The 13,947-nt window shown below is 42.0% G+C and overlaps 1 protein-coding gene across 3 annotated transcripts in view; it reads right to left on the bottom strand.

Annotated features, from left to right (window-relative positions):
• AXDND1 (axonemal dynein light chain domain containing 1) overlaps nt 1-13,947 on the bottom strand; it is a 68,860-nt gene that overhangs the window by 42,695 nt on the left and 12,218 nt on the right. For all 3 annotated transcript variants that reach the window (XM_030573121.1, XM_030573122.1, XM_030573123.1), the window contains exons 4-9: nt 4,323-4,423; nt 3,522-3,630; nt 2,528-2,610; nt 1,375-1,431; nt 1,143-1,251; nt 214-335 (exon numbers count right to left, since the gene is read on the bottom strand). In XM_030573121.1, the coding sequence (XP_030428981.1) occupies nt 214-335; nt 1,143-1,251; nt 1,375-1,431; nt 2,528-2,610; nt 3,522-3,630; nt 4,323-4,423 (581 nt within the window). The remainder of the gene's footprint in view (nt 1-213; nt 336-1,142; nt 1,252-1,374; nt 1,432-2,527; nt 2,611-3,521; nt 3,631-4,322; nt 4,424-13,947) is intronic.

The following is a 13,947-nucleotide window of genomic DNA, read 5'->3' as shown; positions in this document are numbered from 1 at the left end:
AGAATCGTGTAAAAACCTTGATCACAAAGGAGCTCTCAGCTATCCTATTCACAGCTTCTCCCACTAGACATCACTTATAGAGAACAGGGCAGCGGTGCGGAGGAGAGTGACAGTTAATTATTCTTAACATTCTTGGAGGCAACATGGTTTTATGAAATACCAGGCTAGTCAGAACGCAGCCATAATCTGAAAGAGAACTCTATGAATTCTCACCTAAGCTTAGAAAGCAGTTCTCCTCTCTCTGCACAATCCACACTGACCTGTCGAATCAGCTCATGGAACACTATGTTGTAAATGTTCTGCTCTGTCTTCAGCACCTCCAATACATTGTGCAACTGGCAAAAAACAAAACCAGGATCTTTGCAGGCTTTCTCAAGGAATTTACTCCTTGACAGCAATGACTTTGGAATAAAGGAATCCTGGACAAAGTTCGGTTTTAAAAAACAAAACCCTTGTGATAGATTTCTTTTTCAGAAGAAAATGGTAATGCAGAGCGAACTGGAGAAGGAGTCATTGTGCATGAGTTCAATAGTATGGTTTTCAAAAGTGCTCAGTACTGGCCTAACTCTGCTCCCATCAAAGTTGATGGGAGCCTTCGGTTAACTCCAATGGGAACAGTTAGGCAGATACTGAGTGCTTTTTAATGTCTCACCCTCTATGTCCAAATCTGCCCCATTTCTGTACATGGAAAGCCTGAAGATAGCCCTAAGATAGGGAGAGTCTCTGACATCCTGTTTCAAGCTTGGACAGGCTTCTGAAGGCCCAGTATTTAACATCTCCAGTCAATTTGCATCAGTAGTGTTCGGTCTCCTTTTGTAGTCACAATCAGGAGATTGGGAATCTGCTGCTTTAATTCTTTCACACTAGCCATTCAAAACATATCCCGTTGGCAACATTTGCACCAAGAAAGACCAACACCTAATGCCCTGGAGCCAACCTGTCAGTCTTCATAAATTAGACCAAATCCCAAGAGGGTACCCTCAACAAGGAACAGTCTCCATTAGTAGTACCAGGATGAGAAGCAAGACCCACAGTAGCATATAGCATTAGAATTAAACAACTGGGAGACCCCTTAAATATTGCAGGGGATAAACTCTAGCGTAGAGGAGATAATATTTCTCAGGATTTTTACAAGACATTACCTGTGAAGGTCCTGTTATCCCAATTTGCTCATCATCTACTCCAGCCTTCTCCAGCATGGTGTCCATCACCTTCATTAGCTGGATGACCTCTAATCTCCCAGATGGTTTCCTAAAATTCCATGGTAGAAAAGAAGTGTCATTAGTTTATATAAAATGTTATAAGGTATTACATAGAAATTAAATCCATACTGTCACTTTTTCTAATAGCAACATGGTGCAGGGCAGTACTCACATGGATGGGAATAGCCGCAGTCTATTTTCACTATCTTCAAGTAGAGTTGTGTATTTACTGTAAAACAAACATAAATTTTAAAACCTGCCTCAGACAATATTCTGGCTTCGTTGTGGAATTCAGGACTACCTCAAAGGTGCTGTATAAAATGTAAGCTCTGTGAGGAAGGGACTGCCCTTTTGTTCCGTGTTTGTACAACACATAGCACAATGGATTTCTGGTGCATGTCGGGGGTGCTACCATAATACAAATAAATAAAAAAAGTATAACACACAATACTAATATTATTATTAATATTACTTATATTAACATTATATATTCTGCCACTCAGAAGTCTGGGATTTAATTCCTAATCTCAATCTTTTATTCCCTGATGGAGAAAGAAGGAACAGAATACGAGACTCCAACAAATTTAAGGCATGGTGTTGAGGATTTAAAAGGACTCTCTCTAGACTTCTTTGGTCAAGGTTTGGTGAACTCAATTCAAGCCTCACAGCCAGGAGGACTAAAAGGTGGAAAACCTGAGGGGGTAGCTTCAGGATTTCAACTGTGGCAATGAAGATCCACTATGTAGGATGAGAGAATCTTTCTAGCTTTATTGCAGAATGCAGTTCTAAAAGGTAGATAGAGTGTAAAAAGACAGACACATTCCAATTAAACTCATACAAAAGCCAACAAAGACTTTAAGGAGTCTCACAGCATTGTCCTCAAATGACAAGACTCGATGACCTCTTGAGGACCCTTCCAGCCCTATATGTCTGTAATTCTGTGGTCTCATTAGATTTCTACTGTCACATTCAGACCCAACCAGAAATACATTTGACAGCCCAATTCTTGAGAGGTAGTCAGAGAAATGAAAAATAAAAAAAAAGAGAGGTTTAGCCCTCGTTAGCCATCACACAGCAATGGATGCAAGAGCATTGCTCAGACAGCTCTGCAGGGACAGGTGTTGCCTGACATCTCTTCTGCAGCCGTTTTTCTAGATATGCTCTTAACACAACTGTTAAACCAGACTTTATATACTTTTCACCCCTTGATTAGGTTGCATATATTTGGCCAGTGTTCTTGGCCTTGTTACCTTGCCCCACTCTATAGTGCAAGGCAGGCCATTAAACCTTGAGGAGAATTCTCTGTAAATCATAGAAGCACTCACTCATCATAATACTCCAAGCCCAGGACTCCTTTGTTCTTCACAATGTGAAATTCTTCAGGGACAAGGCTATCTGCTACACTTGTCTGCGAAGGACAGAATGGAGACATCAGAACACGAAATGCATTGGTAAAAGCTGCGCACAAACCCCCACTGTCCCCAAGAAGGGATATTTGTTGTGGTTGCTTAGAGAGCAAGCCTTATGCAGAAGCTTTCTGTACTGCTTTCCCATTTCTCCATGTATGAATTTAGAACCTAGATGATTGGTGCACTTCACAAATCTAAAATAAATGTAAATTAATGACATAAAATAAACGTGTGTCTGAATTCCAACTGTGATATGGGAGGTTTTCTGCTGCTGAAGAAATTGTATTGCCACAAAAAAAGCAGTGAGTTATTAGATCAAAGGGTAACAGGGTAACAGATTAAAAGACTGTGCTGGGTGGGAAACCAGGCCTAAATCCAACACAGACCAACATCAGCCAAACTCTCACAGAGTTAGAGCAATGCAGAGTGCAAATGAAAATTCACCCCTAAATCTACACCTAAAGCTGATTCAAATTTAAAATCTTTATAGCCACACCAAAATGGAAGGGTTCAAAATGAAAGCACAGCATTCTGTACAGTGATGCCTGCAAGACAGCTGTGGCCCCCATCCCCCCCTACAGTTAGTGTGGCTATATTATTGCTTACAACAATTATGGCCGGAAAAAGCTAGACCTGACAGAGTTTGAACTGAAATCCCACGAAACCAGAGCTCTTGCACCATTCTCTGCAGGCACTCCAGCTGAGACAGGCTGAAAGGGAGTAACTGAATTACACTTTCCACCATTCCCACAGTGACTATTATTATAAATATCTTGCTCTTAAACATACATTAATACCGGGAAAGGTAAAGAAGAATCAGCAGGGTTTCAGACTGGTGAAGAAATCTTTTGATCACTATGTTCAAGGGCTCAAATGAAATGAGAAAGATTTATCAAACTTTAGCACTCACAGCACTAGTCATGGATGAATCATAATGATGTGGTTCAGCTAAAGGGCTTGCTGGAGACATCTTTTGTCCATCTTCTTTTCCAGCTATGTCATATAGAAATGAGACATCCCTGAAGAAATAGAGGAAAGTGCTTGCTCATTGAGCTCATCACCAGGCACTCCACTTCTCTCCTAATGCTAATCACAATCTAAGGGGGGATTATGCTGTGCATCCTGATGAAGGCTATACCTGGAATCTTGTCACACTTGGCCAATGAAGGGTGACACAGTGATATTTTTAGCCATCTTAATTATTTCATTGAAGTTGAATCTGCCAGGAACTACTGTCTGCAATAACACTGGTCAGGGGGTTGCTTTTCAGCCTTGTTGTCACTGATGTGCCAAAATATGTGTGTGTCTAATTTCTGGTAAGGACAGCATATGATTGGAACATTATCACTTCCCTGGCATGACTAATACAATGTTAAATTACAAGGAGCTGCCATAAGGCTATAGGAGATCTGCATCCTCTTCCAAATTTATTAAAGACAGGCAGGGCTTCCTCACAGCAATCCTGGATTATACATATGTGTGAGACTTAACTCCTGTGGAAAAGAGTAATTCCAAAAAGAAACCATATGACCTCAAAGGAAAACATCTTGCCCTGAAAAATCTCTCCAGATTGTTGGGCAGCACTTCCACTTGTTTATTTCCCAGCCAATACCTGAGTGTTTATCACAGTCATTAGACATGAAGAGTAGGGATGTTCCCAGCCCTCATCTTTCTCCACTTTCAACATCTCCCTTACCCCCAGTTTACTTACCTTCCAGCTCCCGTCAAACAGATGGGATGGTCTATGAGGTATTTGAACTTGTTCCGGCGAATGGGATGTTGCCAGAGCCCATCTGGGACACGTATGCTCCCCTGAAGAGCAAGCACAAATATTACTTCCCAGTGAAAACCCTACGGTCAAAGGTAGTCAAACAAAGCCTACCTGTCATTCCAGGGTTACCTAAAGAACTGAGTCATCAATGCTGATGGCTGAAAAGAACAATACCATTGACTCAGAGTGAGAGAAAGAGAAACAGGGAGATATTACTAGGAATATTTACATAATAGAAAGCGAACAGCAAAATGGTCACTAACAATTTTACACAGATCAAACATAGGGTCCTCCATTTTTGCTTTTTACTGAATTTCCCTGAAAAATTCAGTATTGAGGCACAGGGTGCCTGCACAGAAGAGAGCAACCTCTGGTTGGTGACTGCTACAGTTGCACAGTGGGGCAGCCAGACAGGCAGGAAGTCTGGTCTCAGCAGATGAGACCACCTAAGCACTGCAGTAACAGGCCCATAGGGAATGGAAGGCTGTCACTAGGCCCCCAGTTGGAGAGAGCCCCCTGCTGGCCCCAGCTGTTGAGTGCAGCCCCAAAGATGGACAGGGAGCTGAGTGATAGTCCCTGTCCATTTCTCCTGCTAACCGACTGGCCCTCTTCTCTATTTTCTGTTTTTTTGTGTTCTCTCATTCACCATTATTAATCCCGATACTGTGAAGTTAATTTTTGCCACTGATTTTCACCCCTTTTTTTAATATGTGTACTAAACACCACTAACTTTCCTAGGAATTTTAAACAAAATAAAAGCCAGAAACAAAGGGCCCTAGTTATATAGCATACAGAGGGTCTGTTTGACAGGTTTCCATGAGTCCACATTAGGGCTTGGTTTATATAGTTCTGTGGTTTCAAACATTTTGGAGTTGTAGCCCCTTTTTCCCATTTATGACAGACTCTTGCCTATGACCCCATCTTGTCTTTTAACCCTGTTCATTGCTGTCACATATCACTCGGTAGTTCATCCATTTACTCTTTCTCTTTCCCATCTTCTTCCTTCTTCCCTCTCTCTACCAGTGTTCTCTACAGGACCCTGTTCTCAATCCCTTTCTGCCATCCCTTCATACTCTGTCAGTCATTCTCCAGGGTTTGCTATCAACTCTATACTAATGACTTCCACATCTCCCTATCCATCTTCAATGTCTCTCCAATATCTCTCCCTGAACATCCAGCTGCCATCTCAACATGTCTCAAACTGGACCTCTGTGACACTCAGTACCACAAAGTAGCATGCTGGAACCCCGATATTCACCACTGCCACGTGATTATGATATGTTTTGTACAACGCGTGCCTTCTGAGGTATCATTTTAAAAGTCTTGATCTGTTGGACCGCAATATCCTGTTGAAATGTATATACTATAATTGAATGTGAAGTTATGAAGTATTGCTATATCTGTTACTGAGATATGTTGTGAGGTTGGAAAACATCCACAGCTGACCTTTCAGTAGTGTGACAAAATCAGGCCGGCCAGCTGCAAAAGGGTGTTCCTATTGGGTTCCAGGGAGAATCCAGAGAGCCTAGAAACTCAGGTAATTACAGGGGCCAATGGAAAAAAAAAACAAGAATGAGTGTGAAGGCCAAAGGGTCAAAAATAGGGAACCTGAAGGGGACACCAAGCAGAGAACCCTGGACAGCACCCAAAGCTGTCAAGGGAGCAAGGTGGATGTGGCCCAGCAGAACCCTGCCCAGATGCGTGAATGGAAGAAGGATCGGAATTAGGCCCTACAGTCGCAGAGAACCCCCTCAGCCAACATCCTCTCCCTGGAGTTCTAGACACCCGCCTTGGCCATTGCTAGGAGGAAGCTGTTGGTGTCACTAAGCATAACCCTACGTAACTCAGGAGGGTGGAAGGCCACAAGAGTATGGAGCCTTCCTGGTTTTAGGCCTCAGCAGACAAGAGTCCCTCCATGTTTGAACTTTAATCGACCTAAAAGGCCAGGTGTAACAGCCGTTATCAGTTGCAACAGTTCTAACTGGTCTAAAGCAGAAATAATGAGGCCTGTGCACCTTTAGCAAAAGGACAAAATAACTTACAAAAGGAAAACTTACTAACAAGCTGCCGCGGCCAAAATTACTTAATGTACCTGCGCTTACGTAATTGCTACAGGGGAAGAAAGGAAAAAGAGGGAGGGGAAATAGGAAATTGCTAGTCAGTGAAAAAAGTTCTCATGAATATAAAAAAACAAACTGCTTGTTTTAGGTGTGCTTGATCTGAGTCAATCTCCCTGCACCGCTTTGAGATCTCAAATAAACTTGGTTTGCTTCTCCATCCTGGTGTGTTTATTGGCGCGGCACACCAGGCGACAAACCCCCCCCCCCGCTGTTGCTTGGCGTCAGGCAGTTATCTGCCGGCAACAGTTCTTGGTGCCCAACGTGGGGCATTGAGGCTAAAATTAGCCTTGCCTGGATCCCTTCTGGGGGTCGACGGATTGCGGCGACAACCGACGCCCAGCGTGCACCGGTGACTTCAACGGGGGCCTCGGCGGAAACGCAGTTCGACTGACCCCAGAGGGCACAACGGTGCAACGCGCTCGAGTAGTGGAGAAGCAGTTGAGGGCGATGGTGAGGAACCGGTCCCTTGGATAAGGTAGGAACAGTCCAGTGGTCTGGATTTTTGCCTGTTATGACCTGGGGACACCCAGTGTCACCCTAGGATATGGGGCAGGGACAAAGTACAGGCAGGGCCCGGTGTACACCCTTAGAATGCATTCTAGCGAATTGGGAAGTGCTTGGATCAGATCCACTAACTAAAAACAACTAAAAAGTTCTGTATAGTAGACTGGCCTCAATATCAACTAAAGGACCAGAAAGGTGGCCACCGGAAGGATCACTTAATTATAACATGATCCTCCAATTATTCCTGTTTTGTCAGTAAATGGGTAGCTTCTGAAGCTGTTTGTATGGAGAGCTCTTGTAAAAATACCCCACTGTAGCTCCAGTTCTTCCCTCTGTCTGGCAGAGTGCAAGGATCCAAAAAGCAGGTTAGGAATAGTGCAGGGACAAAGGAGGGACCTGTCTAGAAAAGGGAGACCCTATGTCCTAGTGCACTCTCTCCCTGTTGTAGCTAAAAAGCAAGATCAGATGCAAAATGGTACTGGGGGCCAGTGTAAGTGACTGTTACCGGAAGACGCCCAGAGTACCCTGTAAAGCAAAAGCTCGTGACCAGGACTACTCTAACGCAAGCCCAGTAACTAGTGGATCTTTAGGAGGTCCGACCCATGGTAGGCTGACTTGGCCTGGCATTGTCCGGTGAGAAAGCTGCCTGGGTCCAGAAGTGTGTGTACCCATCTTCCCTTCCCCTTTCCTTTCTGTGTGGGCTACTGACAGTCTGATCATCTCACTGGATGCAATCAAAGTAAGCGGCGCCGTCTCCGAGAGACTAGCCGACGCTCTTTGCTAAAGGAAGGTGTAGGAGGGTCGTGGCCATCCTCGTTAGCCTCTCCTGTGTAAGTACCCTGTAGGGAAAAATCCTTAGTTTATGAGCCGCTAGCGCAGACAGGGCACCCTCCCTGTGTGTGTAAGTGGAAAATGGGTGGGGGGGGGGCAGTCTAAACATTCCACCTCACCCCCTAGGGTACCCCAGCATATTACATGTACGTACATTATGGTTCAACAACCTGCAGGTATTTAGAAAAATGGAATATTTACACGCGTAAAAATCCATCTAAACAATGCCCACTAGAAGGTACTTCAATCTAAATAAGATCATACATCTAAAAGAAGCGTTTAATCACCAAAAAGCCCTAACACAGGGTGAGCAAATTTGTCTATTAAGGAAAGAAACGGGTTAATTTAAAAATCATCTTGGCCCAGGGATAAAAGGAGGGAATTGCTCTGCGTTCAAGGTCCAAAATCAAAGCAAACTATGCTAAGTACAAAAAAAACTGCTTTCGGCCCCAGCTGACTGTGAAGGAAAAAATATAGACAAAGGCAAACCAAAGGCAATACAAGTTACAAAACTAAAATTACATTTGCAAAGCTTAACTGTCCAGTAAGATCCAACAGTGTGCCTTTGTGACCCCGAAGCCGGTGTGGCTTGGTGACACTGAAAAAGCCGCAGGCAGCTAACCTGGACTGGAATCTCTGAAAAAAACGCTGCAGAAGATTCCAGGGTGCAAGAGAACAGCCCTCCAAAAAGCAAAAGCATGTTAAAAATTCTGGACAAGCTGTATACAGGATAATCTCCAGTCCACCTCTCCCCCCTTCTCTAAACATTATACACAGAAATGGCCAGTCTGAACGTACGTGTGTGGGTATGAAAGGGGCTTGGGGCATTAATGTTTTCCTAAGTAATAAGGGAGCGTTCCCAACACTCTCCGTTGTTGTTTTATTATTTTATTAATAAAGCTTTAAAATTCAGTTATATGGTGTGTTTTCTTTATCTTCCCCCAACGATCCTGTAGTGTCAGCCTAATCACCTGACACGAGGAATAAATTGGTAACAGAAATTTGTCACAGTTTGGTAAGCAATTAAGAAGGGGGGAGCCCTGCAGAATTTACACCATCTATTTGTTTTACCCTTGTTATTTTGTGTTTGCTTTGCTTGGTACTGTTGGTGTTATATGTTAAAAACTGCATAAGTAAAAGTGAGTCCTAATAGGATAAGAAAACGCTATCTGGTTCTGGTTCTGTTCTGTTCAACCGGTTACTGTTGTTTTCCTGCTCTGTTCATTTGGGCGTTAGGAGTGTGGGCGGAACTAAACCTCTCGTTCGTAATTCCTCCGAGTGAAAGCCATGTGTGCAAAAAAGCTCTAAGGTTGAATTAAAATCCTTCTGTCCCGTCCTTTGTAGTGGTCAGTGTATAGAAGTGGAAAAGTCTGGTTTAGACTGTAATTCCCTCTGTTCTCTGTGTAATTCTCTTTTCTGTTTAAGTGTCAAACAAATAAATAAGTCTCTGGGTAAACCCTCTAAAAATAGTCCTTTAAATTATATGTTAAGTAAATGGCCTTTGCCCAATGGGCCATGTGTTTTTGTCCAGGTGGCAAGCCTCTTAAAAAAGGACTCGGATAGTCTTGTAGGTAAGAATGTTTAAGAAAAAAGACCAGGGGGGTGGGGGCTAGATAAAAAGCCCACCCTCCTAGCTAAACTGGTAGTAAAACAAGTTGGTGCCTATGAAAGGGACGGTTCAGCAAAAAAAGCAGGATCGGGCCCAGGCAGGCAGGCAACAAAAAAAAAAAAATTAAAAAGCAGGTTAAAAAACTTTAAGGATGTAGTGAAAAAAAAAAGTCAGTAAGTGTAAGCATGAAAATTTCAAATACCCAGAACTTACTTAAAATGGTTATTTAAGTTAATAAAAGTGGCTGTTAAAAAACAAGCAAGTAATTTAAAAAAAAGTTAAAAGTTAACTCTGTAGTTGCTAAAAAAAAGGGCAGTTAAACTTTGTAAAAATGCTAAAAAAAAAAAAAGATTTTTGGTGTCTAAAATGTTTGTAAATAAATTCAGGCAAAAAAAGTATTAAATTGCAATCATTTGGTTTGGCTATAAACAATTTAGTTAAATTAGCTAAAAAATGTATACAGTGTTATGTAATTAAAAACCTGGGCTGCCTATAAAACAAATACAAAAAACTATGGGGTAATTCCTCTGTTTTGCCTGAAGCCAACAAAAGTATTTGTATATTTCAAGTAATAATTGTCTGCCCAAAAAGGGTGGGTAAACCTCTTGGTTTTTTGTCTTTCAAATAATAAAAAAAAACTAATGCCAGCTAAACAGCATTCAACATACCATGCATTTACTGGCACAATAAAAATTATGTTTTGTGTTCTATGTTCTGTCTTGTGGCCGAAATTTTTGTGTTTAATATTTTTATAAAATAGTCTAGTTTAAAATCAAACAAAAAGGTTAAATTAAAATGCAAATATTTGTTTTATTCAACTTAAAATACAAAGTGTTTAAATAAATAAAAAAAAATGTAATATACTAAAGTCTAATGCATTTCCTCAAAAAAAAAAAATTTCATTGGCCAAACTGTTAATTGCAAAAATTGTTGTTAAAATTTGCATACCAACAGTCTTTGAAAGCAAAGACATAAAAAGTTAACCCACTCCCCATATTGTACATAAAATCTTTCTGGCTACCTCAAATTTCTAGCCAAAGGGCTAAAAATGGTAAAAGGCTATTAAACTAAAGGTTGTATTAAGTTAACTCCTCAAAGTGGGTGTGCTTGTCCTGGCTTGTTGCTCCAAAGCTCTGTAATAAGGTTATTTTAGTAAAAGGGTGTGTGTGGTATATATTAAATAATAAAACTAATTACTGTATAATAACAATGTTTATGTCTTCATTGTTAAAAAAAAGGTGTATAAGTAAAAAGTAAAAGTTTCCTTTGCAGGTTAAAAAAAAACAAAAAACAAAAAAAAAACAAAAGCACAAAATAAGTTAACAAAAAAAAAAATTAGCTAGCAAGCTCAGGCTATAAATAAAACACTAACTCCATTCAAGGACACTGCTCACAGTTAAAACTTGGCTAACAACCAAAAAAAAAGGGCTTAAATTTGCCCACACAGCTATAAAATCTAAAAAACATTGCCAGGCACTAATAAAATGTGTTAAGTTTCTTTTCTCACAGGTAAAAAAGGGCTACCCAAAAACCCTAGCAGCCCTGCCACTCCTTAAAACCAAAAAACAAAATTAATGTAAAGGTCCACCGACAAAAAACTGCTTTGGCTCCATGCTAAAAAGGCCCTTAAGTCCCGGTGACTACCAACACTGCTGTAAAGTGCCAAAGTCTAACTGCTTGAACCCAAAATTCTCACTGCAAAAAAACCCACTCCACATCAAAAAAATTTTCCTACTGAAAATTAGCCTATTTCACCTTCTAGCTCCACTGTGCCTTCTAAACAGTAAAAAAAAAAAAGTACAAGAATGCTGCACCACAACTGTTTTAAAAAAAAAACCCAGAAACACTCGCTCCACTAAAATTGCCAAAGTCCAAAAATTCCTGACTAAAAAAAACATTAAAAACTAACCCTGGTAAAAAAACAAAAAATTATACACTGGTAAAAAAACATTTGTAAAACCCATGTTTAAAAATGTGGTATTAATTGAATTTTGGGGTTTATTCTACAGGCTGCGTCCTGTGTTTTAAATAAATCCTTCAGCATATATATCTCTCTCTAATTAAATTTGAAATAACAAGTACTCAAAAAGTTTGTTCTGCTACTAAAAATTTTACCCGTATTAAAACCATTCCAGTAACTAATAATGTATGCTATTAATAAAAATGCCTTTTAACAGTACCTAAAAATAGTTAAATAACAGGTGTATTATAGTACTACACCAAAAAAAAAATGGTATTAAATATAACTAAGGGCTTGTCTACATCAGAAAGTTGCAGCGCTGGTGAGGGGGTTACAGCGCTGCAACTTAGGAGGTGTACACATCTGCAGGGCACCACCAGCGCTGCAACTCCCTGTTTGCAGCGCTGGCCGTACTCCCGTTTTGTCTCGGGTGTAGAGGATCCAGGGCTGGTGATCCAGCGCTGGTAATCAAGTATAGACACTTACCAGCGCTTTTCTTGACCTCCGTGGAATAAGCAGGTATCCCAGCATACCTGAGGAAGCCTCTGGTAATCAAACTGGTCTCCTTCCCCAGCTTGCTCTCGCGTTCCCCGAATCCCGAGCAAGCAGGCCTCCTTCCCTGAGGTTTGCTGGGTGGTTCCGCGAAGGGGAGAGCAAACCGCGGCGAAGCTGGTCTCCTTCCCCGGTTTGCTCTCGCGTTCCCCGAACAAGCAGGTCTCCTTCCCTACGGTTTGCAGGGTGGTTCGGGGAACACGAGAGCAAACCGCGGCGAAGCTGGTCTCCTTCCCCGGTTTGCTCTCGCGTTCCCCGAACAAGCAGGTCTCCTTCCCTGCGGTTTGCAGGGTGGTTCGGGGAACGCGAGAGCAAACCGCGGCGAAGCTGGTCTCCTTCCCCGGTTTGCTCTTGCGTTCCCCGAACAAGCAGGTCTCCTTCCCTGAGGTTTGCAGGTTGGTTCGGGGAACGCAAGAGCAAACCGCGGCGAAGCTGGTCTCCTTTCCCGGTTTGCTCTCTCGTTCCCCGAACCCCCGAGCAAGCAGGTCTCCTTCCCTGCGGTTTGCAGGGTGGTTCGGTGAACGCGAGAGCAAACCGCGGCGAAGCTGGTCTCCTTTCCCAGTTTGCTCTCGCGTTCCCCGAACCCCCCTTGAAGCCGCCCAACAGCGCTGCAATGTGGCCACATCTAACACCACTTGCAGCGCTGGTTGCTGTAAGTGTGGCCACTCTGCAGCGCTGGCCCTATACAGCTGTACTAATACAGCTGTAACAACCAGCGCTGCAAAATTTTAGATGTAGACATGGCCTAAGGCTAAAAAGGCATTGCAGTAAAATCTAGTATGTTTAGAAATTCGCAATTTCCTAAATAACCAGCTAATGGCCATTCAAAGTAATCTTAAGTACCAAACTTGGCCCACTGCCCTTACAAACGCATCAAAAATACCATCTAATCTGTAATCGTAAAAACATACTTGGACACTTCCTGGGTGGAAGTGTGGCTTCCCAGGGCTGGGTGTGCGCCCTTATAAAAAATAAATGCTGTACTTATGTCCCAAAAAGCGCACAAAATATTAACAAGCACATCCTGTCAGCCAAACAGGCTTTTAAACAGTAAAAGGCCCAAAAAAAACAAACCCTACTCTTTCTAATTCCCTCTGGGGCTGGTTACTCAACCTAAAAAAACTAGGAAAAGGCATTGTTCACCTCCTGCTCACTGGTGTGGTGTTGTGTATTGTTACTCTTGTCTTGCTTGCTGTAAAGCACTCCAGCTCCCTAAAGCTTAATCACATGTTATCCTTTAAATGTAAAAACACTCAGCCAAAAGTTTGTTAAGTATTCTCAAAAAAAAAAGTTGTTGGTGTCACTAAGCATAACCCTACGTAACTCAAAAGGGTGAAAGGCCACAAAAGTATAAAGCCTTCCTGGTTTTAGGCCTCAGCAAACAAAAGTCCCTCCATGTTTAAACTTTAATCAACCTAAAAGGCCAGGTGTAACAGCCGTTATCAGTTGCAACAGTTCTAACTGGTCTAAAGCAAAAATAATAAGGCCTGTGCACCTTTAGCAAAAAAACAAAATAACTTACAAAAAAAAAAAAAAAAAAAACTTACTAACAAGCTGCCGCAACCAAAATTACTTAATGCACCTGCGCTTACGTAATTGCTACCAAAAAAAAAAAAATTGCTAGTCAGTAAAAAAAGTTCTCATAAATATAAAAAAAACAAACTGCTTGTTTTAGGTATGCTTAATCTAAGTCAATCTCCCTGCACCGCTTTAAAATCTCAAATAAACTTGGTTTGCTTCTCCACCCTGGTGTGTTTATTGGCGCGGCACACCAGGCGACAAACCCCACCCCCCACCCCGTTGCTTGGCCTCAGGCAGTTATCTGCCGGCAACAAAGTTGATAAGGTGGTCCCAAGACTTTGTGGGGACATGGATGAGGTGTGCATATATAAAGAGGTAGGGGGAGAACTGCAGCCAAAAATGTAAAAGGAGGTCCAGGAGGAGCCATAAAAGGGGCTGAAACCTGCTGCACTAAAGGTAAAATGTGCA

This window comes from Gopherus evgoodei, chromosome 8 (genome assembly GCF_007399415.2).
Source record: "Gopherus evgoodei ecotype Sinaloan lineage chromosome 8, rGopEvg1_v1.p, whole genome shotgun sequence".
Lineage (NCBI taxonomy): Eukaryota > Metazoa > Chordata > Testudines > Testudinidae > Gopherus > Gopherus evgoodei.
Note: the sequence above shows the minus strand (reverse complement) of the source record. Positions and strands in the feature narration are given on the sequence as shown.